Source organism: Coffea arabica, chromosome 4c (genome assembly GCF_036785885.1).
Source record: "Coffea arabica cultivar ET-39 chromosome 4c, Coffea Arabica ET-39 HiFi, whole genome shotgun sequence".
In the NCBI taxonomy this organism is placed as follows: domain Eukaryota; kingdom Viridiplantae; phylum Streptophyta; class Magnoliopsida; order Gentianales; family Rubiaceae; genus Coffea; species Coffea arabica.
The window spans coordinates 7,070,888-7,097,055 of NC_092316.1; the positions used below are offsets into that span (position 1 = coordinate 7,070,888).

A 26,168-nucleotide genomic window follows, 5' to 3' on the forward strand; every position below is an offset into this window, starting at 1 on the left:
TAATCAAGTCTATGAGGGTCTAGATTCCCATTTCACTTGCTAATGTGTAAAGTGAACATTTTCATTTGTCCGTTCGTTTGCTGCAAGTTTTTTCTAATTTCTAGTGAGTAGTAATAATTTGCCTAGCTAGGAGCATAGGACAATTCGGTCCCAATGAATGTATATATATATATATATATATATATATATATATAGTGCATGAAAAATTTTGTTGGGCATTCCTTTTCTTTTTCCATCTTTCCTTTTTTGAGAAGCAAAACAAACTTAAATCACGATGACAACCTCGCAACTCTAATATAAAAGCAGTAGTGTGATGGTGAGGAGAGCAGGTTGGGGTCCTGTCTACAATTTCATGGAAAAGGAAATCTATGCAAGTCTCAACATCCCATGGTTATGAATGGTAGTAGTACCAAGTACCAACCACACCTCTAACCCCAAGCTAAGAAGGGGGTAAAATTATAAGAGAAAGAAAGAAAAATAACTACTTATAGGGTCCGTTTGTTTCGGGTGAAAATGTTTTCCAGGAAAATATTTTCTTAATTTCCCGTGTTTGGTTGCACAAAAGTTACTGAAAACATTTTCCTATGTAAAATATTTTCACTCATCTTATGGAAAACAACTTCCCTTCCAAACTTACTGAAGTTATTTTTCGAAATGCATGTATCCCGTCTGTAGTATGTTCAAAACTTACTGAAAACATCTTGTAATATGTTTTTTTTTTTTGTGTGAACAAGAGGACTCGAACCCAAGACCTCTTCCTTACACTCCTTCCCCCGTACCACCCAACCCAACATAACCCTCCCCCTAGTATATTCAAAATAAAAATAAAAAACTCATCCTGCTCATTCTATGCTAGTAATTAATTATGTATAATAGGGACATTCTTTTCTAGAGAAACTTTCAGCAGTAAGAGTACAAGATATATGTCACAATAAGCATTGCATGTGATTGATATTTGACACTAAATGGCCAGCAATTTGTTTATTGCTTAAGGAGATATTTTTTATTCATATATACATTTCTTCAAGATTTTTTAAAGTTAAATAATGAGATAAATTTTCTTTTTGCATGGGAAGAAGTATGTAGTTATAATGTATAGAAAGTAAAGATAGAAATAAAAGTGAAAATATTTCAAAAGTTAAACAAACACTAGAAAAATGAAGTAAGAAAATATTTTCAATAAATTAACCAAACACTTGAAAATGATGAAAGGGAAATGATTTTCATGGAAAATTACTTTCACGGAAAATATTTTCCCGAGGAAAACATTTTACTTCCAACCAAATAGACCCATAATACAAAATCGAACATGGTAATTTTGTTAATTCTGCGATGCAATTATGTGAAGATATATGTCTCTTTTATAAGTCTTATCTGGGGGTTGCGATGGCTAATAAAAAAGCACTTCTGATACAAGTATTTTTAATAAAAATAAGTGCTTTTAAATTACGAAAAATTAGTTATCAAAAAATGGTAATTAAGCACTTTTGATACAGCAATTGCCTTTTGATTGTATTTTGTGGGATTAATTTAGGTGTTGTTTATGAACTCAAGTGCTCTTTTTGTAGACGCACTATCGTAAAAGCAAACAAACCTTAGTTATATTTCAACTCGTCGTCTACAGTAGTTGGCCTTCAAAGGGCTCCAGATTATAAAGCATTGGATACAATATGCATGAATTTCCTCTATTCTAACTCGGTTAAGCTCTCTCTCCAAGAATGACACGAACAACATCGAAATCCAGCTTTGAGCTATTAAAATTTCCAACTCTTCTTCTGCAATAAGAAAGAACAGATTGAAATGCAGCAATGTTGCTGTTATGCTAGGGTGTATGTGCACGTAGGATCCTGAACTTACAATAACATATTTTAACTCTCATTGCCTCTGTTTTCTAATTATTTCAAAAAAAAAAAAGGCAAAAATTTTGTGTCAAATAAAGCCATAAAATATGTGTAGATGCAAGTTTCATATTATCATGAAAATCACAAACAGGCGTCTCTCTTTCAGCACTCACTATTGCTTAAAAGTAAATAGTAGGAAAAATCATTCAAAACGTTCCTTATACTTTACCAAATAAAATTTTTCGTCCTTTACTTTTAAAATATTAATTTTACGTCACTTACAATTCAAGCTAGCATATTTTTATTCCAATCTAAGTTTCAGACCATTTTTAACTTAAAATCACATATGACCCACATATAGTCATTTTTTATGTACAAAAAGGTTAAATTTCATTTTTTTAGAGGCAAAAATGAATATGAATTAGATCACATCTCGCATTTTTGAAGTAAAATGAATATAATTTAGGTTAGATCCTTCCTTTTTAGGGATAAAAATAATTATGTATCGGGTCACTTATTTAGCTAGAAATGAAATATTACTTTTTTGCCCAAAATAAATGACCATGTACGGGTTACGTGGTGGCAGATTGATGGTAGAAAGTGGTCAAAATCCTAGATTTGGGCTAAATTTTACCAACTTAATGTTATAAGAGATGTAGAATTACTATTTAAAAAGTGAAGGACGTTTTGAACTATTTTTCCTAAAATAAAATAAACAAAAAAAAAAGAGCTTTGCCGCCCTGGTCATTCTAACTGGTGGCATTCTTGTGCCTTATTTTGTTTTTACTCTATTTGTTTCTTTTTCTCAACAAACTCTTGAGCTCCATATGTTTCGATTTCAAAAGGGTGTCCGAAATAGAAATTGCCTTTGTTGAAATGAATCCTTTGAAACGGAATATAGGTGTTCCTAAATTCTTAATATGTTAAAATTATAATTAAATATGCTCTTATCTTTTATTCTTTTATTGTCAATAATTAACCTAAGAGCCCCTCTAAATTGAACAAAAGGAAGATTAAAAAGGATTGTCAACCTCCAGTGGCCCAATTTCAATTCACTCAGATCTAACTTACTAACTACTCCAACCCAAACTCAAGTACTATAAGTGTGATTGCCTTTTCTACTGTAGTTTTTTTTTTTAAATGTGATTTATGTGAGTTAAAATGTAATTAAATAAACAGTCGAGAAGGTTTTTGATCTAATAGTTAACATTGAAATCTTATGAATTCAGAAGGTTTTGATCTAATGGTTAAGATTGAGATCTCGTACCTACCTGAGTTCTAATCTCCTTACTCTTGCCTACTAATTTTTTTAAATAAAAAAGTAATTAAATAAAAAAAATCATTTAAAAATGTGTTAAGCAAATATTTACTATAGAATTTTAGCAAATATTCCCAAAAAATGTTCAAAAAAAGTTTTCCTTAAGTAAATAAATAAAAATGAATTCAAAATGTGTTAAGCAAATATTCTCTCAAGAATTTTCAAAAAAGTTTTCCTTATTTTAGTCGTGACGTTGGAGACCACTAAATATTTGTCCTAAGATATCTTTGTGGGTTCTCTTCTTTTCCTTGACGCTTTGACGACAAAACGTGACGTAATAAACACCTTTGCTCTTCAAATAGAAAACGACACCGTAAGATAACGCTCAAATTGTCCGAAATCTCTCAAAATAAAAATTTGAAAGTCCCAAGTCTCTTTCTCTCACTCTTTCCTTCACTTTCTTCCCACTCACTCTCTCCGGTCCTCTTCAAAGCAAAAAAACTGAAAATTTTCTCTCAACAACATTTGTTTCCCGAATTTTGCTCCTCCAATTTTAATCTGAGGCTCGAATCTGTAATTACAATCGATCTGTGAAATTGTTAAAGTACCATTAAACAATATGTTTGAGCCCCAACATTTGGTAGATTTACAAGATAACCGCTCAGCAACTGCTGCCGCCGGCACGGCTGAACCTAACTCGTGGCTTTCCGGCGACGTTCGCCTCCATCATACGGCGTCGTCCTCTCCTTCTTCTCTGCACCGTACGCTATCTGCGCTCTCCAATGCCTCAGCCGCCGGCAGCTATGACCCTGTCCTCTTTAACGACCTCGTTGAAATGGTCCCCCTCGTTCAGTCACTCATTGTAAGTAATTTTTTGGTTTTTTATTCTTGTTTGAAGTTTAAATCTGTTTTTTTTTTTCTTTTTTGCTAATTAATGTGAAGCGCGAGGGTTGAATTTGAAAATTTTGGTTTCGGAAATTATTGTGTAGGATCAGAAGGTGAATCCTTCGTTTACTCGGAGAGGTTCAATGATCTATACCAAGACACCGTCTAGAGAATCACTTGCTCGAAAGGTACTTTGTTTACTTATTTATTTACTTTATTATACACACACACACTTGTATTTGTTATGCATAGTTTTTACTTGCTAGAAGATGATGGAAATGGAATTTGAACTTTAATTCACTTGTTCATCTGTTTTAGTTATGCGTATTTTTCTGCTTTATTGCACTAGTAACTCACTTATTTTGTTGGGGACGTCAAACAGTTGTCTGGTCTGATGGATAAAATTATGGAAGTTCATCATTCGAATTGAAATTAATGTGACTTTTGCATTATCAAGCATATAGTGGGTTATAGATGTACTTACTATTTAGTATTGTGGCTGTGGACTCTGACTTGACCTGTGTTGTAACACATTGGGTAATGGGGTTCAATTATGAGAAGTGAACTGCGTTTATTAAGGATACTGCTAGCGGAGGATAAGCTGCCATATTTGCTGGAGAATAATGAGTGAAATTTTTGGTCAAGTGCACAACCAAGAATTTTTTTTGGAACTAATTAGAAATACTTTGGAAAACACCAACATTTATCATCTAAAAATAAGATACACTTTTTGGGGCTGTTTGAGTGCATGCCTCAGTTTTAATCCTTTGCAATTGGACAGACTAGAAGGTTCTCCAACCTTAGCTCTAGGAATTTTTACTTTTCTAGTTAATCCTACCTTGGAATTTTAGCTGCATAACTTCAGGCTTATCTTCGTAAATGGGCTTGGGGACTGTAAAACTCTTACCATTCCAGACTACTTGCTTGATGCTGAAAAATGCGTTCACTTATTTGTTCTCATTTTGCATAAAAATTTTTTACATCTCTTAATTTTGTTTGCTTAGGATAGTTTCGAGCTTGCAGCACATTAGGTTACGTTTAAAAACATGAAGTGTTAATTATCTTGTTCTTCTATTTATCTTATGGTGGTAGGTGCTCCAACCATGTTGTGAATGATTTCATGAACACCCTAACTGGGATTGGTTATGCCTGCTGATCAGCTTGAAGTCTTAGCACACACAACCCCCCACTTTCGTTTCCTTGGGACCCTAAAAGAAAAATTAAAATGCTTTCATTTTATATGAAGTTTCAAATCTTTGTATGTTCTTTTGTTCATTATACAGTTGGGTTCATGGTAGCCTAGTTTTGCTTCATTTTAGTCGATTTCAGTGGTGATGTTTATGTTTGGTGCAGACAGCTGAAGTAAAGGCGAGGAATGGAGTTCAATCTATTCCTATGAAAAGGAATAAGGACCACAGGAATAACCAAGACAGAATTGCTGACAACTCATCTATGCTTTCAAGGTTATCACCAACAGAAAAGGATATGGAAGAATTGTTGGTTTTGAGAGAACAAGTTCTGGATCTACAAAGGAAGTTATCAGAGAAAGATGAACTTCTGAAGTCAGCAGAGATCTCAAAAACTGAGATTCAGGCCAAGCTAAATGAATTGAAAACTGAAGCAGCAGAAAAGGAGTTTTTACTAAATTCCACCCAAGTACAACTTGCTGACACAAAGGTTTGTTTCTAATGCTAGCATGTGGTGCATAATTAGTTCTCTTATTTTGTTAAGTTTTTCATTTTTCCTTTCTATAGAGTATGGAATCTTTTACTTACCCACAAAAAAAGTATGGAAACTTTCTCATTATCGCCTCTCTAATTGGTATTTCATTGACTCTTGTTTGCCAAAGCAACCTCATAATGGAAGAATCCAGTATGTATATCTTTTTTCCGTTTACAGTAGCTAATTCTCATTTATTGTGGCGTAAATGTAATCTTTGTGGAAAATAATTGCCTTTCTGGGTTTCTTCCTTTTTGTATCAAGAATTTTAAAACGCTGCATGCTCGTAGTTTGTGTAGTTGCACTTTTGAGTACTTAGGTGTTTCTTGCACTCTAGTATCTGTGGTTTTGGTTGGTGTGTGTGGTTGACCCTGGCAAAGCATGTGATCGTCTGGTAAACCATTGCTGACTATACATCTCCTATACAGATTAAGCTAGCTGACAAACAAGCGGCTGTGGAGAAGTTACAATGGGAAGCAATGACATCCAATCAACGTGTTGAACAGCTACAGAAAGATCTTAAAGGGGTGCAAGGAGAAATTTCATCATTTATGCTGGTATTTGAAGGGTTGGCAAGAAACGTTTCTACCCTTTCTGCTAAAGATTATGATGCTGTATCTTGTGCTTCAGATCACAATCCTGATCTTGTAAGTCAATGCCACCTAGTGGTGCTCTCTTTAGTGAGGTTATTCTTGTTGCTACGTGTTATTCAACTCTAATCGCTGTGGTTGTGTTGGGTTGGGAGGGTTGGCATCTTAGACATCTGTTGGTTGCTTTGTTGTCTACAATTGAAATAAATTTCTTTTATACAGGATGACTTGGATGAAATTCAGATGCAAAAACTAGAGGCAGCAAGAGAAGCATATGCCACTGCTGTTGCGGCTGCAAAAGTGAAGCAGGATGATGAGTCTATTGCTGCAGCTGCAAGTGCGAGGATGCATCTGCAGTCGTTTGTTATGAGATCAAAGAGTTCCAGCGGTGGCAAAGGAAATCCAAATGATGGAGTTTCAAGAATTATTGCAGAAACAGTTTCTATTAGCTAATTTAGGTATACCTGCCTGAGGTGATGATTGTAGATTTGGCTGCTTGTTGATAATTAGGGGCATATCGTTCTTTACTAAAGTGTGAGTGAACCATTGCTCGTCATTTCCTTTTCTTCTTGTGCTTTTACTTGTTGAATGGAAACAAAAAATGAAATGTGTACTAATTTGTGGTCAATGTTACTTTCTTGAATAGTGGTTACAAGCCCATAATACACGGTATTATTCTTCTTAACTCTGAGGTGTTGTTCTTTATATGCTTTGGAAAATAATTAGGCGCATTTCGAAAATGTTGCTTAATTTTTTTTTTTTCGTTTAATTTTGTTCTGATCTTGATATAGGTCCTCATCCTTATAACTTTGCATCTGCAACTAATTCGGCAATAACATTTTTCAATGAAAGATCAGAGACTCGAGCATTCTTGTAGGACTCTCTAATGCGTTAAGTGCTACTCCATTCTTTTTTTTGGAATAATTCCACAAACCTCCCCTGACCCTGAGGTTTATGATGATTGTAGGGAGTACCCTCTGGGTTTGAAAAATTACATTAACCTCCCTTAAAAGGTGCGTGCGTTGGGCTCACTTTGCTGATATAAGCAAAACATCCCCATTGATAATCCTGTATCTCCCTTATTTGATTTTTCTCCTTAGAAGTAAAATTCCTATGTAATTTTGAACATGATATATTGCTACATACTTTAAAAGAATTATCTATCGAATTCATTTCTCTTCCCTTAAATTTAAAAAAAAAAATTCACATGGACGAACCAAAAATTGAGTAAGCAACCCAATTTTGTAAGAATTTACAATTTGTTTTCAAATTAATACAATGTTATGTAATATTGGACTGAGGTCATTTGAGTGGTTAGGACAAGAAAGAATCTACTATTCTTTGCTCTGCTTTATTTTTTCTCTCTCTCTTTTTTAACGATTTGTTAACTTTTAATTTTAAAAGTGCATCACATCATGGAGGCGTTAAATTGAGCAAGTCATGAATGTTACTTTTGTGATTTTAACACCATGAAGAGAGGTAGGTGTAATTTTTTAAATAAAGGGTACCGCTTGCAATTATTATAAACCTCAGGGGAGATTTGTGAAATTTTATTCCCCTTTTTGTCATAAAAGTACAATTTCATTTCAATGTTTGCACTAATAACAAAAAGTACATCATACTTGACACAGATACATACACATAACATTTGAAAAATCAATGAACATAAATATTACATTGAAGCTCCAAAAAGATAAACTGGATTGCTATTTTTAGGAGCTTTTGTAGAAAAAAAAATATTGTAGCGATTTGATATACATGAGATAAAAAAGTAATTAGAAAATGTGTTCATGAAAAACGTAAACATTTTTTTGCGAAAAACCACGATCCAAACAAAGTTATTATGTTCAAGTATGTTCCCACGCTTTGGCGCTGTATTTTACTATGTTCTGTATGGTAAACCTTGTTCGGATTCGTTCGTAGACTTACAAAATAAACACCAAGTTTAGTTATGAAATCAGTGACATCCAATGGACTTCATTTGTGCCATTTACATGATTCAACCTCGCGTCCTTGTGGTCGTGAGCCAAAACTCTACTCTGATGGTGTGATATTAGCCTACATATTCCAGTCAATAGACAGTTGAGCAGCTGATAAAGCTAAATACTAACTAAAGAAAATCTTGCCAAAACTCTGTAACATCACTAGCAAAGTTGGATAAATAGAATGTTAATTGTTACCATGAATCTAAAGCAAGAGTATAAAATTTGTGGGAGCTAAATATTGTGATAGACAACTGCGGCCTCTCAGAATCTACAACAATTAAGACGCACAACCCTTGCCTTGTGCTTCTGCAAGTGCACGTCTTCTGGCTTCGGCATATGAACAGGGCTGCCCATCCAATCCCTTCCCAATCTGCACATTGTATCATTACTTCACCCTTGGGATATTAACCAAAATGGTTCAAGAATTGATGTCACTCCACTTGGTTTTTCACCTATTTCACTTACATTGGGAAGGCAAATGAACCTGTGCTGGCATCCGATTGATTGGAATCACTTGATTCAGCTACAGATAACATGGAAGACAAAGTTCTGCATTCATGAGGTCCATAGTGATTAATTTCTTTGATCTCATCAGGAATGCACTCTACTTCTACATCGTTGCTTCCTTCTTCTTCGGCCTGCAGTCTTTTCTTGTTAAGAATTACTCTCACTCTTTGGGTTCAAGGATATTTCCCGAAGAAATTAATTACAGTACTCAAGAATTCTGTGGGAGTAGGTTTATGCAAAAATCGCGGCATTTCAGCCTCCAATAGTATACATCACATTCTTTCTTACAACAATGTGAGTACAAGATTTGGGTGATACATGGTATAACAAGATCAAATGATGAAAACTTTCAATAGTTATTAAATGCTAAACATCATGCTTGTCAGTGCATTAACCATCAACAAATAAAATTTTATAAACATCCGGCCGGATGGATCAGGTTGTGAAGATTGAGATAATCTAATGATTACTTAATTGATGCAATTAAATATTCTTTATTTAAATTACATATTAGGATCCTGTCAAGTTGAACATTGATTTTGATTTGGATGTAAGTTTGTAAAATGTGACAATTAGCAAATCCATGGGGACAGACGAAACCTTACATGTTCATCACAGAGGGCAGTGTCTCCTGCAACATGGCTAGGGATGGAAGTTCCTTCAGCATTCTCACCACAATTCTGTGTCTTTTTTTTTGTCTCGAAGTAAGAAGTTAAGACAATTTAAGACTACTAATTAACTAATTAAAAAAAAACAGCAAATGAAGCAACAGCAAAAAAAGAGGTCAATTGCTGACCGTATCATTTACCCTCCTTGAACGTCTCTTGGCAGGATTAATCGGGCCATGAGATGCCCCTGATGACCTTTTCTCTTTAACCATCTGGATTTCTCCATCATCTGTAAAGCAGAAAACAATGTATTCTTCTTCAGCAAAACTTGACATGCTTGATTCACCCCTCCTATCTTCACTTCTCTTGCTACTGCTTTTTTGCTTAGGATTTTCAGGGGATGCCCTCTCTTGATCTCGGTTCTTTCTTCTTGATTTTTGTCTGCTGGTCTCACTTCTTCTGCTCTCTCCGATAGGGTCGAAAACCATTTTCTTTTCTGGCACTTCATCAGTCGATGTAGAGCAATCCGGTTCATCTTCACAAGATATACAAATAGCCACATCAACCATAAAACATGTCGACCAAAAAAGAAACAAAGAAATAAACGAAGGTACAAATAAAGGTTAAAAAAAAAAAAAAGAGTACCATGTACTATGAAACATGTACTAAATGTATCAAGAATTTGACTGAACTTTTTTGTTGGGATTATCCCTATTGCTTAGGCAGGTGCAGTTGGGGTTGTTTAGCTCTATTTGCTTGTTACCTATAAGAGGAAGCCTGCATGCATACAAACATGCTGCCAAATGCCTTACTCGCCATCTCACAAGCTGCGTAATCGTGGTTGTGCTCATTCTCTGAACCCTTTTTCCTGTTGAAGATAAAATGGTTAGTGGCGAATGAGAAAGATCTATCTATGGAGGAAAGTAGCGATGGAAGAAATGGTGATTTGAATTTGAAATATGGTGAGAAAATGAATTATGCATCAAGCGGAGTTGGTCTGTTTTATGACTCCTCCAACCGTGATTAATGATAGTGAGCCAGTTATGATTTCTTGCTATGGAAACCAGAGTAAAACGTGGAGCCATTACTTGGCAACTGTCCATAAAGGAGCATTGAGCATGCAATGCAAATTTGCTATCATATGTCCTTCCATAATTTGGTTCCACTAATAACTTTCCTAAAAAATTTCCCACAATTTTACAAGTCATTCAATAGCCTACAACGTTAAAAATTTCAAAGGGTTGTTCTTGACACAAAAAAAAAAAAAAAAAATCCCTTCTACAAGTCTTTTAGTAAAAAAAAAAAAAAATTTGTTAAAAACAAGTCTTTTAATCGAATAAACTGCAAACATTCGAATTGCAAAATATCTGTCCAAACAGTACTGTACAAAAGACCGACCTGTTTGCATATTTTGAGCAAAACAATTTGAACTGAGAAAAGAAAATTCCTGCGTATTGGAATAATCGAGCAGAAATCCATCACGTGACTTGAGTTGGACGTGCACGTGAGCAGCTGCAGTTAGCAAACATCCCTCCCCCGCCAAATCCTAGGTATTTCTGTCTCTGTCTGATTAAATAACTTTACAATTTCTCCCTCATTTTCCTCAGCATTCTCAAAATCACTCAAAATAAAGAAATCAGAATCCCTGAATGCTGACAAAATACTGCTAGGGGGAGTTGGATTTTGAAGCACAGGATTCTTCCCGGGTTGACAAGAATGGAAGAGATTAGCGAAATTGAGGAAAGAGAAATCCAAGTTAGGAGCTTGACAGGTGAATCGATCAGTCTATCCGTGAAACCAAACCAGACCATTCAAGAACTCAAGCAACTTCTCAAGCAAAGTTTCCCTCCTGCTTCTAGTTCTCCCAATTTCCATCTGTTCCTCAAGGTTACCTCTGCTCCACAACCACAACCACAACACCCCCCCTCCCCCGCCCCCGCCCCCGCCCCCCGGCGGGTCTTCCCCAAAACTACAAACCTCACCAACCCTGTCCCATTTTACTCTATACTGGTTCGAATGGTTATATGTCTATTTGTACTTCACTTTTGTCTACTTACTTTTTGAATACATGGTTTTTTTCTCTCTCTAATTTGTAACCTCTGGTAAAGATCAATACTTTCGTATGGTTCACTGTTTGAAAAAAAGCATAGCTTAATAAATGGCATCGACCCAGCAAGAATACAGCACCTGTCTGTTTGGATTGCTTGTATATGGGAATGTGCAGACTTGTGTTTGTGTTGATTTTAATACTTGCGAGTAAAGTTACAGAGAAATCTGAATGTTAATTTTCTATGAAATGGCTGTTGCTGTTCTACATGTAATGGTAATATTTGTTTGTTCTGGTGCGCGTCATTGCGTGCTTTATAATTCTATTGGTTTTATGTTTCGAGAGGTTAATGCAAATAACGTTCTAACTCACCACCTTTTCCCGCTATTGCATTTGGAAAAGATTTATTCTCGCATATCTTATATTTTTTTTTATTGGAATTTATGCATCAGGCTAAAAAATTGAGCTTGCAGAGTCAGATTGGTAGTTTTTCAATTGCTTCTGGGGAATTCTTTGTTCTGGTTCCATTTGCTAGAAAGGATAGGCAGGAAGCCCAGAAACTTGATGAATCTGAGGGGTCCTCAACAGTCCAAACTGAGAGCTTGGTATCAAAGTTAGCTGAGTCAGCATATTCTGACTTAATGCAAGACCTATCTTCTTTGCAGAATGGATCCAATCACAAAAATCATCCAAATGCTGAGGTGGAACCAGAAGGTATGAATGAAGAAACTTGGAACACATCTGATGCCAATTCACTACCAGTCAAACGCAAGAGGAGGTCCATTAATGACGAGAGCCTGGGACATTCACGTGACATTGTACTGGATTTATTTCAATCATCCCGTACTAACATGCTTGATGAAGAAAAATGCAAAATGTTTATACAGATTTTGGATTCTGTAAATTGCTTAAGTGATCCAGTCACAGCAAAATGCATAGCAAAGAGAGGAAATGCCAAGGATCACGAAATGGATCCCCGTACAAATGGGGCTTCTTTGTGTATGTGTCCATCATGGTTGAAGAAAATTATGAAAGCTTTTGCTCTCTTGAACACCTATTCAGCTTTTCTTCAACTGTGGCATATAGGAATTACCTTAACTGGTCTGACTAAAGCACTGGACCACCTTAAGAAATTTGGAAGTCAGATTGGTCTCGCAGACATTGAACATCTTTCTTTGCTTTTCCCCAAGGTAATTCTCTAATTGAAGAAACAATATAGCCGTTGAAAGCACTGGAATTTGTGTTCATTTACTGGATATGCCTTAGCTATGGAAGTCTATTTTTCATCTTTTTGTTTTGTTGTTCGGTAAGGCTCCCTTGTTTCAACTTGACCTAAATGTGAAAAATTGCTTATAGGGATTGCTTCCAAATAAATACTCACGTATAATGGACCCTTTGCCTTTGGGTTCATTGTTCCTTGTGTAGATGCTTTGGTTGCTGCTGAATTTCAGTGGTTTAATGTACACATAAATTTGAAAGCATTCACTTCCTGTTCCCCTGCTTTGTTGTTTGAATGTTTACTTGCATGAGCCTGAGAATTACAGAACTTCTACTAAAGATCCATTTTCATAAGACCAAAACTCCTGATTTCAGAAATTGTTTGTTTGGCCCATTGATCACCTTCTAAAACTTGAAATGAAATAAGTAGCCTACAGCCGTACTTTCTTTCCTACTTATGCTACATTTTTTTGACTTAAATAGTCACCTTGCTAAACTTGTTGCCAATTAGAATTGGACAATTGATCTGATATGGAGGAATCATTATTCCAGCTATTCCAAGAAATCAATTACTCAATGAGTTTTAGTCTATAATTTCTGGCCTTTGTTTTACTTCGAGGATTGAGTTAATCTTATATGATATTTACTGAATGGTATCCTATGATATCTTATTTTAGTTGGTATATTTTGCCTTTAAATCATTGTGACATATGTTGCCTTTGGTTTCTCTATTGTCTTATGACAGAAGTCGTTTCCTTTCAGGTTATAAAAATTGTTGACAAAGAAATAGAGGGTGCAAAAGCACGGAATTCTCTGTTAATCCTGAATGGTTCAGGAGATCAACATGAAATTGAACTGCCTACTGGTAATAGTGAGTACCTTGTTTTGGACTGCCATATTTAAGGTATTTTTACATAGCCATCTGAGATATTTTGTTGGATTTTTCTTTCTTCTGCTCCTTTAGAATCAGCTATAAAGCGTGCGCCAATATTCAAGATCCTTAATGCAATGAAGAAAAGGGAAGATTCTTTCACAGATCATCTGTCGAGGGCTGTCAAGTCATTATTGGTGTGTAAACTTATTTAATTGTTGTACTTGTATAGTTTCTTGTATTATTTGTCTGTTAGAAGCCTGGTGATGTTTATTCTTGTGCAAGGATTGGTACTTACAGACAAGAAAATACTGTTTCAGAAGTAAGGTGTTGGTGAACTTTTCCTCGCGTAATTGGACATATTGAGCAACTTGATTTTAAATTCAAACAAAGTCCAATTATCCATTTCATCATCTATTTTATTCTGGCTACAGAAATCATGATTGGCATATTAGCTACTTAATAAGAAAAATGACGTATTCAGCATTTGTTGTGGATGAACTTAAATTCATTTAGACACACGTCTTCCTTGTTTTTGGTTTCTTTTCTCTGACTTGATTGGAAGTATTTTGCAGCTGAAGAAAGAAAATGATAAGATTAAGTTCTTTTCCTTGGAAGAGCTTCTTATTTCTGCGAGGGAATGTGACACTACAGCAATTGGAAAGGAAGAAAAAAGAGCAGGTCGAAGCAGCTCCAGAAGTTTAAGTTCTCCGTCATTTGAACCACGGTGCCGTGTAAGTTTTAGAAATTTCCCGTCATGAAGGATTGGCTGTTGTTCTTCCTACATTTGTTGTGGTACAACTGTTTGTATGGGATAGAAGTATGTTTGCGTAATAGTGGAGGCATTAATATCTTTAGTAGATCACTCTTGTGTTGGTTATGTCCTTTCATTCATACTCATTTTAGTCAAAGATATGATTCAGTACCAACCTGGTTTACTGCATATTTTGGGGTTTATTACATTGAGGATCAAATATATTGCAATATTCTTACTTGCATGGATGAAAGTATATTCCCATTGTCATCTGTGAGACTTTAGATTTTGGAGCTTTTTGAATTATTTGTTCTTTTCTTTGGAATAGTTTCTGCTTGCCAGTAGGAGAGAAGTTACATAGAATCTGCCTCCTAGAGGAGAAAGTTTTATTTCAGTAAGGTTCTGTCCATGGTGCTAGGGTCATCTTGGGATAGGATCCATATGGCAGTAGATTGCAGGGCCTCGTCATGTAGTAAAGGCATCACTGTTGTACATCAAGTTGTCGCTATCTGGAATCATACTATAAAATAGCAGTCATTTAGTATTTATCACATGTATCACTTTTGATATCCTTTTCTTCTTCTTCTTCTTCTTCTATCTTTCTGGGATTATTTCATTTAACATACATGTGCTGTCTAAAATTTGACATATAAATACATTCAGTTTATTACAAATAAGATAAAAAAGCATTTTGACTATCTTTCACTTTGCAGGGGATGAATCCACTGCTTCCTGTGGAAATGGTGGACCATTTGAAACATGGCCTTGGCTCTCATGGGCAGGTCATCTTTGCTTATTGTCAACTGCTTATACTTTTCCTGTTTATAATAGTCTGGGAAGGGTGGATCAGTTTATGGTACTTGGGATTGAGGTAAAGGACAAAGTATAAAATCTCTCAAGCTAAGTGGATCTGGTGGCATTATATTTCTGTAACATTCCTAATTATCATTGTAGACTATCATATCATATTAATCAAGATTCCTGCATATTTATTTTGTATGGTAATTTCTACTGGAATATTGTAATAAGTGGTATTTCCTTTTCTTTTTTCCTGGTTCAGATTGTTCACATCGAAGAAATCCAAGCTCGGCATGCAAATTATGTGGAAATTCCCAGTCTACTTTCGGAAAGCACAACTTTTGCACTCAGACGGATTGGAATTACTAGATTGTACAGCCATCAGGTAAAGATAATGATGTGCTGTTTGTTCTCTATCCAGTTCATAGCTGATGGACTGTGACGTTCTCTATAGGCTGAGTCAATTCAGGCTTCTCTTGGTGGGGAGCATGTAGTTGTTGCAACCATGACATCCAGTGGAAAATCTCTTTGCTACAATGTACCAGTTCTGGAAGTATTGTCGCACAATTTGTTGGCGTGTGCATTATATGTATTTCCCACCAAGGTTGTTGCTTAAGATCTTATTTCTAACAGATTTATTGAATCTGTGATTCGATATGCTTGTTCAGTTAATTTTATTTCGTGGTTCTATTTCAGTTGACATTGTCTACTGGGCAATCTTTACAAGATCCAAATTGTTTTTGCAGGCTTTAGCTCAAGATCAGCTAAGAACACTGTTCGCTATGACAGAAGGGTTTCATGAGAGCTTAAATATTGGAATATATGATGGAGATACTTCTCAGCAGGATAGAATGTGGCTTCGCGATAATGCTAGAATGGTATTTCAGTAAGTTTTACTGTCTTTACGTTATTTTTATCTTGCCTAGAGTTTATTTGCTCAAGAGTTAATCCTGTTTGTGCAGCTGATTACAAATCCAGATATGTTACATGTATCAATATTGCCATCCCATGGACAATTCAGGCGGATATTGTCAAATCTTAGGTACATATCCTTTTGTTCACTTTTCTATGCTCACTACTTAATCACTTCTGATTTTGTATGCATATGTTCTCTTTTGTAGATTGTTCAAAAGGTCTTGACAATTCCTTTTACAGGTTTGTTGTTGTTGATGAAGCTCATTATTATAAGGGTGCGTTTGGATGTCATACTGCCCTTATATTAAGACGACTTCGCCGAATCTGTACTCATGGTATCTTTGACAACTACATTTTGCTACTAGTGAGAGATTCTTCTCTTTCAAATTTCCTCTTCCTCTTATATGTGACAAATTAGCTTGGAACTGACTTTGTTTGCAGTCTATGGCAGTGACCCTTCCTTTGTTTTTTCTACTGCAACTTCTGCAAACCCCAAGGAGCATGCTATGGTAATTATTTACTTCCGGAGATATTGAAATTACATTTGTAGTAACTTATCTTTCTTTATAGCTTTGAAGGACCATGTATGGTCTAGAAACAATGAAGTTCAAACATTTGGAGAGACTTCATCACCCTATGAGTCACGAATCTAAAAGTGGATATAGTGCCCATTTTGTGGTTTAGTTGTCTCCAAAGCATTGGTAAGAAAGAAGGAACTCAATTCCCCATAGTAATTGGATGAGCAATCTCTTAATTGATGATTAGGGAGAGCGTCCTAGATGTGTAGACAAAAGGTCCGAGAATGGATTTTAGGGGTGTGGGGGACTGCGATCTAGCCATCAATATCTTGCGGTTAGTGGAATATGTTAATTTCTAATGCAGAAAAAGCAGATTTATATATTTGTCAAATCCTCAAATTGGCAGTAATAAATGTTAATTGTGTGGTAACCCAGGAACTTGCAAATCTACCAGCAGCAAAGTTGGTTCAGAATGATGGTAGTCCTTCCAGTCTGAAGCTTTTTCTGCTCTGGAATCCACCTTTGTGCATGAGAACTGTAGGTGCTTTTTCAGTCCAAAACCTTTATGATGTTTGGACTGATGGTCCTTAAATCCCTCATTTTCCTGTTCTGCTATTTGTGGAATTCTGCATTTCAGGTTGGGAAAAAAATGACCACCAACACGAAGGCAAACTTATTGAGTAGTGAGGATGTGGCTGCCAGACGGTCAAGGTATTCTCATCACGGAAGATGATGTGCTTTCTATTTGCTTTTCCTTTGACCCTCCATTTGTCTAGAAGGTATAAATCAAGTTTGCTGTAGTTGCGTATTATCCATTTTTTCCCATATATGTTGATGATCTTATGAAAAATTTCTTACCCAGTTCTGGGGTTATCAGGACAAGAGCTGAGAAATATCCTCTCTGCTTACATCTAATGCAGCATAGACATAGGCCTCTTCGATCTCTGCTGTTGGCTGTGTCTGATGCCATCTTTGAATCAACATATAAGTACACAATCCGATATCGGCCCTGTTTGGAAGCTTGGTATTTTACCAAGTTTGTATAAAACTAGTTTTTTAACAACTTGTGCTACAGGAACCCCCAAAAACTCACCAAAGTTTTTAACCTACACACTTAAAATATCCAAAACACAACAAAAAAAAAATTCTCATCCCCTTTTCTTCTTTTTCCTCTCCCATCACCACCTCCATTGCCGGCTCCGTCGCCGGTTCCCGCGTCAATTCCCGGTGCCGGTGCCGGTCTTCTTTTTTTCCCTCTCCCCCTCTTCCTCCCCTGCCATCATCCTCTCTTGTCTTTTTTTTTTTTTTTTCTCTCTACGTCCGGCACCATTCCCACCTCTCTGTGGGAAAAAAAAAAGAAAGAAAAGAAAGAGGGTGAGAAGTGGGAAGGGGACAGGGAAAGCGGGGGTGGCGGGGCAGAGGGGGGCGGGAGGGGGAAGGCGGGGGGAGGGGGAAGGGGCAGAGGGGGGCGGCAGGGGGAGGGGGAAGGCGGGGGGAGTGGGAAGGGGCAGAGGGGGCGGCGGGGGGAGGGGGCAGGGGGAAGGCGGAAGGCGGGGGGAGGGGGAAGGGGCAGAGGGGGGCGGCGGGGGGAGCAGGAAGGGGCAGAGGGGGGCGGCAGGGGCAGGGGGAAGGCGGGGGGAGGGGGAAGGGGCAGAGGGGGGCTGCGGGGGGAGGGGGAAGGCGGGGCAGAGGGGGCGGCGGGGGGAGGGGAGGAGAAGGGGAAAGGGAGGAGAGGGGTGGCGGTTGCTGGGGGTGGCGGAGGTAACGGGGAAGAAGAAGAAGAAGAAGAAGAAGAAGAAGAAGAAAAAGAGAAGAAAGAAAAGAAAGAGGAAAGAAAGAAAAAGAAAAAGAGAAGAAAGAAAAGAAAGAGGAAAGAAAGAAAAAGAAAAAGAAAAAGAAAGGGAAAGGGTAGAGAAAAAAAATAGAAAAAAATAGAAAAGAAAAAAAAAAGAAAAAAGAAGTTTTCACCTTACAAAACTTCTACAAAATTTTTTCAAAAACTTCTACAGTGCACTACAGTAAAGTTTTAGACAAACTCCTAAAAAACTCAGGTTCCAAACAGGCCCATCATTAGGTTTGCAGGGGGTCCAACTAAATTTGATTACCCACTTTTGATACTCGATTTTTCTGATGCTAAAAAGATTTTGATGTGCACCAAAATCTCAATTTGTGACAGTGTGATTAATGGTCTTCCAATTAAGTTGGGGACAGTGCATTAAAGCTCTGTGTCTTTTGGTAGCAAGAGGCTTAAATTTTTTTTTTTTTGGGTAACTTTTATCTCAAAAATTGATGACATCCATTATACTTGGCCAATTATAAGTTTTCATTATAACTGTTAAGATGTGACCATGATATGAAAATTTAGCTGAAAACTACTTGTTTTATGGACAATAAAGTTCAGTTTTATCTTGTGGATGCTAAAGTTGGTGTCATTTTTAACTTCATATACCTGGAAGATGGTTAAAATGTTTCCTTTTTCTTGTGACTTAAAGACTCAAAATATATACAAGAATGTATCTGCTTCTTGAGTAATGTTAGAATGCCGTGATGGTATGTCTATTATACTCTTCTGGGAGGCTATGGTTGATAGTTGAAAAATTCTTTGGTTCAGTCTTGTCAAGTCATAGAAATATACAATCACTTTACTACGAAATGCTTGATGTCTTTGTCTTTACATGTTCATGATCTGTGTGTTAACTGGAATTGAAAAATCACTTTCACTCTGCGCATAGATATTTTGTAAAGTATATTCTAGATATTTCAATTAGGTAAAAACAATTTAATTCTGATAAAATAGTTTTGACTTTGCAGCCCAATTTTCGAGCTTTCTCTACTCTTTGCAGAAATGGTGCAGCATGGGCTTCGCTGTATTGCATTCTGTAAATCACGCAAACTTTGTGAACTTGTTCTATATTACACGTATGTGTAACCCTCTCAGCTAATTTTTATTTCTGTTGTGAAGTATTTATCTTAAGTGAATAACATGATTTATTTGATATTTGTGACTATGATAAGGCGTGAGATTCTTCAGGAAGCAGCATCCCCCTTAGTTGACTGTATTTGTGCTTATCGAGGTGGCTATGTAGCTGAGGTTTGTTCTATGTTTCTTTTAATTCTGTGAAAGAGAATTAGTGCAAAGAGATAAATCTATACCAATGTGTTTAGTTACAATCATAATGCAAATGCACCTCTCAAATGTAGAACCTTGAACCTTGTTTCAACTTTGGAAACATCTTGCTTTCTTGTGGAATGGTGATACTTATACACCACATTCTTTGTTAATAATATAGGCAGCATTAATTCTATCATTTCTTTTCTTGTTTGACTTGCACCCCCTACCCTACCCCTACCCCCAGCTTCCACTAGGGGGAAAAAAAAGAAAAAGATCTTCTAATTTTGTACACACACCTCTATTGCACTTTCTTCATGTGATATATTTCATGCTCAATTTGTTATAGGTTTACTAAGACTGTCTTAGCAATTAAGTTTACAGTTTTTTAATATGTATGTCCTTCCCCAATTAGATTTTTTAAAGCCTTTCCCAATTAGATTTTTGCTTGGATGTCCATTTTGATCAATTACCTAATTTTGACCATGTTTTACTACAATTTGCTGCAATACTGGCAGCAGATGGTGACTTGCTTGTTCTTGCAGTCTTCTTATCTTATAATATTCCTGATAAGAGAAAATTTATTTGCAAATACATGTATTGATTCTTTGTATCTTTATGACTTTCAACTTATTAGTTTGCTATATTCACCATGAAACCCTCCACTATGTTACTTCTAATTATTTAATAAGCCAGTGTGCTAAAAGTGGTTACACCCTCCCTTTTGGGCTATTACATTCTATTCCTTTTCCAAATTAAAGAAATGTGAAAGTTTTATTTGGTTTCCAGAAATATTACTCAGTCGATTTCTCAAAAATCAACTGTAAAGTTGATCTCTGAGAAATCGACTTTCAAGCCTTTAAAGTTCACTATGGTGAGATTGACTTTCCTTTTTCTCCTTCCCCTGTTTATTTTTGTTCTCCTTCTTCTTTTGCAACCATACAACACTCTCACAGACAATCAAACATACATGAGATTGAAAACAGATGGCATCCATGGATTGCACCATGAATTCTGCATAATTTATCTCAATAACTGCGTAATCATGGACACCAGTGTTTTTCCAGCAATTCTCCAACACAAAACAGTTTGGAAAACTTCAGATCTTTCATTGTATTTGGTGGTTATAAGGAATATGAGGTCAAGAGCATACATTAGATCCATGGGTGAAGTATAAACTAGGAATAAATAAGGTTTATTGGTGGAAAAGGTATTGGGTTTTGGACCCCAAAAGTCTATGTGGTTTGACTCTCATTCATTGTTTGAAAGGTTAAACCAGCTTTGGAGATGCATCGTTGAATCTTCATAAGTGTTTTGAAAGATTCTGTTCAATGATGTTTGATGATATCTGATGTGTTTGAGATTTGAATTCCAAAGGAGAAGAAGAGGAAAAGTAACGTCAAGAGGCGAGATGGAGAAGTCAATTTCTTCAATATTGACTTTACAGTCAATTTCCATGAAATCAATTTATACATATATGGAAACCTAATGAAAGAATCAATGTCTCTTTAATTTGGAATAAAATTAACAGTATTATTGTAAGGATTTGGCTAATGAGTGTCATTAAGATAGCTTCACATGTTAATGTTTTGGCAAGAGAGAAACTAATCAGGGAAAGTATCTAAATGTTGGGGGGGGGGGGGGAAGGGGGGCAATAAATGTGAGTGCATGCATTCACATGATAAGTTAAGTGTAATTTCGTTAGAAAAATTCTTATTGTAAATAGTAGATGAAATCCACAGCTGACAAATATATGATATTTGGCTTTAGGGTTTCGTTGGGAGTGAGGTGATCTTGTACCTCATGAATTGTTGTCATAGTCTTGTGGTTAACTTCTGAGTTACCAAAACCAAATGAAATAGCCCACTGCATAATGATAAAAGTTTCCAAGGGGAGGTTAAGTCAACGTGCAGAATTTTGAAGGAAGATAAAAATTTTGAAGTGACATCTCTCAGCTGTTTTGTCTCCTAAAATAGTTGATTGGATTGAGCATCTACCTGAAGCTAAATTCACACTCTTCCTGATAAATGTTCTTATCATGTCGTACATAATATAAAAAATTCTTTAGTTTTTCATTCTTGTAATATTCATTTTCTGCTTAATGAAGCAGGATAGGAGACGAATTGAGAGTGACTTTTTCAGTGGTCGTATTTGTGGTATTGCTGCCACAAATGCTCTTGAGTTGGGCATTGATGTTGGACATATTGATGTAACCCTGCACCTAGGCTTTCCTGGTAGTATGGCTAGGTATGGCTATTGTTCTTTTCTGTTTTTGTTGTTGTAAGATTTCCTCGTCTGTCTTACTGTTGCCAATTCTGTCTCTTCGTTCAGTCTCTGGCAACAAGCTGGAAGGTCAGGGAGGAGGGAAAAGCCATCAGTTGCTGTCTATGTTGCATTTGATGGGCCTCTCGATCAGTACTTCATGAAATTTCCACAAAAACTTTTCAGAAGTCCAATTGAGTGCTGTCACATTGATGCTAAAAACCAGCAGGTTCCTTTCACTGTAAATCTGTTTGGTTTATTCCTTTGCTTTTGAAAAATTTGTTTATCTATTTTCTTTTTTTTTTTTTGGTTCTTCATTGAGCTTGTTTTCTTGGGAGAAGGGAGGGGGGGGGGGGAGGCAAAAAGGATTTGTGACTGCTATCTTTTCTGTTCTGCTCCATCTCTACCTGGTCTTCTGCTTAGTAGGGAATTTACCCAAGTTTCTGCAGTTGATTATTTCCACAGGTACTTGGGAGAAGGGAGAGGGGGAGGCAAAAGGATTTTGTGATTGCTATCTTTTCTCTATTCTGCTCCATCTCTACCCCGGTCTTCTGCTTAGTAGGAATTTACCTAAGTTTCTGCAGTTTATTATTTCCACAGGTACTTGAGCAGCACTTAGTGTGTGCTGCTGTAGAGCATCCACTGAGTTTGACATACGATGAAAATTATTTTGGCCCTGGCTTGGAGAGTGCTGTAATGAGGCTTAAAAACCAAGGGTTGCTAACCAGTGATCCATCTCGAGATCCTTCTGCTAGAATATGGAACTACATTGGACATGCGGTACGAGGAATACCTCATTCTCAGTTTTGGTGTCAGGAAACAATTTAACAAGCCATTTACCAGATTTATTTTCAATCATGCGTCATTATTGTCAGAAAACCTTATATATTCACTCTTTTTGGTCTCCAAGAAAGCACCTTCAATTTCTGTTAGCATCCGAGCAATAGAAACTGAGAGATACAAAGTCATTGACAAGCAAAAAAATGAAGTTCTTGAGGAAATTGAAGAAAGCAGGGCATTTTTCCAGGTTACCACTGTTCATTGCTTGAGAAACTTGTAGTTATACATTCTGCACTTATCTATAATCTCATAGTACATGTATTGTAAAATGTACTCTCCATCTCCCTTGTCCCATGGTGGCAGTAATGTTTTATTTAATTAATGTGCAGGTGTATGAAGGTGCTGTTTATATGAATCAGGGCAAGAGCTATCTAGTAAAACATTTGGATTTGTCAAGTAAAATTGCTTGGTGCCAACAAGCAGACTTGGAGTATTACACAAAAATTCGTGATTACACAGACATTCATGTCATTGGTGGTCAAATTGTAGGGTCAATTCCTTAAAATTTTCAATTTTTACCTTGCTTACAAATCTTGCCTAAGACTAGTAGCCAACACTTCTTAGCAAGTTATTGCAAAATTAGATTCATTACTGTGTTGACATTCCTTGAGCCCTTGTACTTAAAGATCTACGGAGCAGTAAGAAGTCCTAAGTTTAACAGTTAATGGCTGTTACTTTAGTCAGTTTTTCTATTCATCATGGAGTAACTGCAGATTTATTACCATTAAAGAGTTGAACTAGTTGATTAAACCAAAGCAGTGCATTGAGTAAACATGTTTTGTAATAAAAAATAGCTAGAATGAAGCAAGTATAAATGCCACAGAACTTTCAATGGTTGAAGTACTTGAACCTGCTTCCTAAGAAAGCGGTGCAGAATGTTTACCCCATTGGTCATGTGCAAATGAGAAGTACTCCCTTGTCCTTTACCTCACACCACATTTCCTTTTCATAATCACATGCTGGGGAATGGGTGTAGTTTGTCTCCTTACTTTGTGGAAATAATTGCAAATCTCTTTTTGTTTCAGTATTAGTTGTTATATAATTTTGGGGCACAGTATGCTAACTTGTTGCTTGTTTGACCATGTCAGGCTTACCTTGCAAGAATTATTTCTAGGCCATTTCCGAGAACAACTGCTCAAGCTACTGCATGCGAAGTGACAACAACTTGGTTTGGTTTCCGTCGTATATGGAGAAGAAGCAAGCGGGTTTTTGATACTGTTGATCTATCACTTCCTGATTACTCATATCATTCACAGGTGCATTCAGTGTGGATCGCATTTTATTGATCTTAGCATTCTCATATTGGTTTGACTCTTTCTTTTGATGTAATATATTGACCCTGGTGTCATTATCCTCATGGTTCAGGCTGTTTGGATTCGAGTTCCAGAATCCGTAAAGTTAGCTGTGGAGAGTTTAAATTATTCATTTCGTGGAGGTTTACATGCTGCTAGTCATGCTGTTCTCAATGTGGTTCCATTGTAAGTTTGTTAACCTTCGCAAAATCTGGAAACTGATGCTAAACTACTTTTTAATATTTAAAATCAAGAGTGGAGGTGGTTGGATTTGATCTTATAGTCCTATTATGCTGTCTTAGTCTGTCCTGTCTACTCCCCTGTGGGATGGCGTGTAGGTACATAATATGCAATTCTTCTGACTTGGCTTCGGAGTGTGTTAACCCTCATGATGCTCGCTATACTCCTGAAAGAATTCTACTTTATGATCCACGTCCTGGAGGGACGGGCATTTCAGTACAGGTTCTATTTTTGTGTTTACACTACTTTAGTTTTTCCTTGTATTCTATTATATTGTGACTATATGTCTTTTATGTAGCAAGACTTTTAATGTCACCTTACCATATTTTTAAGAAGTTACTGTAAGTTAACAAGAGAAGCTGTAATACTCATGTTTGATTTCTGACATAGAACTGGTTATAGACTGAAAAAAAAAAAAGAAAAGAAAATGCACTGTCAGATCTGATATATAAATTCTTGTGAGCTTGTCATTTATGTGCTCAAGTAACATGTTCATGAATGCCTATTTATGTTAGTTTTTAGACGTTTTTTATCCTCAAAATCAGCTCTGATCAAAATTTCGTTGTAATGACACAGAAAGCTCGCTATTTTCAGACTCTAGGTCAAACTTTCTTATCATGCAAAAGCTAAACCCTGAGCATCTTGCTTTAGAAACAGCCTGGTCCTCCCAGGCCTGTTTGACTTAACTAGATCAGTCATTGCATGTTCTATCTCTTGTAATAGACTTTATATCTTCTTTTTAATTGACAATGAAGCACTTCTTACTTACAAGAAACACTCTGCAACAGTGCAATTCTATGAGTAATGCTCCAAATCTCTGCAAATTTTTAATAGTCATTGATTCTTTTCGGATCTGAGTGTCATTCCACCTATGCTTTCTTAGTGGTTGCATGAAAATCTTTGTTGCATTAGCATAATCCGGGTACCACTGTTCGACTTAGAAAAACTACAAAATGACATTTAAGTTTTGCTAGATTTTCATACTATTTACGTCGTTAATACCCTTTCCTACTTCAACTCTAAATTTTCATTCTTTATTGGAAAAGCTCCCGTATTGTCTTGTGAATGCACTAAACTATGTTTGCTTGCCAAAAACTTAAAGAAAAGCCATGAAGTGTTTTTCCACCAGTTGACATCTACTAAGGTAACATGGTCACACCTTGCAGGTTCAACCTCTCTTTACTGAGCTGTTAGCTGCAGCATTAGAACTTCTTACATCGTGCTCGTGCTTTGGTGATGCTGGATGCCCTAGTTGTGTGCAAGTAAGATCCATTCAAGCAAATGACATAATGTTGCTTACTTCCTTTTTGCAAGGATGACATTATAGTTTTGGCATGTCTCAGAATCTTGCTTGTAGCGAGTATAACGAGGTCCTACACAAGGATGCTGCCATCATGATCATCAAGGTTTTCCTCAAAATTTTTGCTCTGAAGTTTTTACTGCACTTTATTTTCTTTGCATCTTTGCTAGAGTTGAATTGGAATGCAATTTTTTTGCAGGCTGTTCTGGATTTGGAAAAGTCCTACTTTCCTGAAGTTCCAGAATGATCCAACTCCTCTGACCAGGGGCTCACCAGTTTTTGTTAGATTATGTAGTAATTTTAGAGCAAGGAACTTTCCTGGTTCAATAGTGTAGATGAATGTAACACATATCCACTTTAGACTAAACCAGCTGCATTTTTTTTTTTTTTTTTTTTACTTTATTAAGGGCAGGACAGGAACTTTATTTATTTATTATTATTTTTTTTTTTGAAGGAAGGCAGGACAGGAACTCAATCAAATGTATGCAACTGAAGAAACAACCCTAAGTTGTCAAGGATCATGTTAAAATGTACCAATTTCTTCGATAGTGGTTAACTTGCTGCCCTAAAATGAAGCGTGAAAGATGGGGCCAAAAAGGGTTTCATGGAGA

General features: G+C 36.5%; 3 protein-coding genes across 7 annotated transcripts; 2 read left to right on the plus strand and 1 right to left on the minus strand.

The window, feature by feature from the left end:
* The first annotated feature begins 3,537 nt into the window (after nt 1-3,537).
* Nucleotides 3,538-6,978, plus strand: LOC113738628 (protein MICROTUBULE BINDING PROTEIN 2C). The gene is made up of 5 exons (XM_027265868.2): nt 3,538-3,961; nt 4,089-4,172; nt 5,338-5,661; nt 6,132-6,350; nt 6,516-6,978. Exons 1-5 carry the CDS (start codon nt 3,719-3,721, stop codon nt 6,744-6,746), a joined length of 1,101 nt encoding a protein of 366 aa, XP_027121669.1. The 5' UTR covers nt 3,538-3,718; the 3' UTR covers nt 6,747-6,978.
* Nucleotides 6,979-8,539: 1,561 nt separating this feature from the next.
* Nucleotides 8,540-10,244, minus strand: LOC113738852 (protein BREAKING OF ASYMMETRY IN THE STOMATAL LINEAGE). The gene is made up of 5 exons (XM_027266130.2): nt 10,157-10,244; nt 9,582-9,928; nt 9,391-9,471; nt 8,744-8,916; nt 8,540-8,648 (listed from the first exon to the last, which is right to left on the minus strand). Exons 1-5 carry the CDS (start codon nt 10,242-10,244, stop codon nt 8,540-8,542), a joined length of 798 nt encoding a protein of 265 aa, XP_027121931.2.
* Nucleotides 10,245-10,806: 562 nt separating this feature from the next.
* Nucleotides 10,807-26,090, plus strand: LOC113738406 (uncharacterized). Of its 5 annotated transcripts, none has more exons than XM_072045785.1 (27): nt 10,807-10,943; nt 11,893-12,630; nt 13,421-13,529; nt 13,623-13,726; nt 14,105-14,263; nt 14,997-15,065; nt 15,344-15,466; nt 15,536-15,685; nt 15,828-15,959; nt 16,044-16,123; nt 16,237-16,331; nt 16,438-16,505; nt 16,950-17,051; nt 17,152-17,225; nt 19,326-19,433; nt 19,530-19,605; nt 21,731-21,870; nt 21,955-22,114; nt 22,486-22,665; nt 22,796-22,912; nt 23,055-23,210; nt 23,814-23,981; nt 24,091-24,203; nt 24,356-24,479; nt 25,424-25,519; nt 25,601-25,663; nt 25,757-26,090. In XM_072045785.1, exons 2-27 carry the CDS (start codon nt 12,082-12,084, stop codon nt 25,802-25,804), a joined length of 3,363 nt encoding a protein of 1,120 aa, XP_071901886.1. In that variant the 5' UTR covers nt 10,807-10,943; nt 11,893-12,081; the 3' UTR covers nt 25,805-26,090. The 5 variants fall into 5 exon arrangements, with proteins under 5 accessions (XP_071901886.1, XP_027121392.1, XP_027121393.1 ...); XM_027265591.2 differs by lacking the exon at nt 10,807-10,943 and adding an exon at nt 10,958-11,280; XM_027265592.2 differs by lacking the exon at nt 10,807-10,943 and adding an exon at nt 10,958-11,280 and having other exon boundaries at nt 21,734-21,870.
* The last annotated feature ends 78 nt before the right edge of the window (nt 26,091-26,168 follow it).

Coding starts and splice junctions, on each gene's coding strand:
- LOC113738628 (XM_027265868.2), top strand. CDS start 3,719: ATGTTTGAGCCCCAACATTTGGTAGATTTACAAGATAACCGCTCAGCA. Junction 4,173..5,337: donor GAGAATCACTTGCTCGAAAG/GTACTTTGTTTA, acceptor TGTTTGGTGCAG/ACAGCTGAAGTAAAGGCGAG. Junction 6,351..6,515: donor CAGATCACAATCCTGATCTT/GTAAGTCAATGC, acceptor TCTTTTATACAG/GATGACTTGGATGAAATTCA.
- LOC113738852 (XM_027266130.2), bottom strand. CDS start 10,244: ATGAGCACAACCACGATTACGCAGCTTGTGAGATGGCGAGTAAGGCAT. Junction 8,917..9,390: donor CTGCCCTCTGTGATGAACAT/GTAAGGTTTCGT, acceptor AAAAGACTGCAG/GCCGAAGAAGAAGGAAGCAA. Junction 8,649..8,743: donor GGTTCATTTGCCTTCCCAAT/GTAAGTGAAATA, acceptor TACAATGTGCAG/ATTGGGAAGGGATTGGATGG.
- LOC113738406 (XM_027265591.2), top strand. CDS start 11,110: ATGGAAGAGATTAGCGAAATTGAGGAAAGAGAAATCCAAGTTAGGAGC. Junction 13,727..14,104: donor GGGCTGTCAAGTCATTATTG/GTGTGTAAACTT, acceptor AGTATTTTGCAG/CTGAAGAAAGAAAATGATAA. Junction 16,332..16,437: donor TCGCCGAATCTGTACTCATG/GTATCTTTGACA, acceptor CTTTGTTTGCAG/TCTATGGCAGTGACCCTTCC.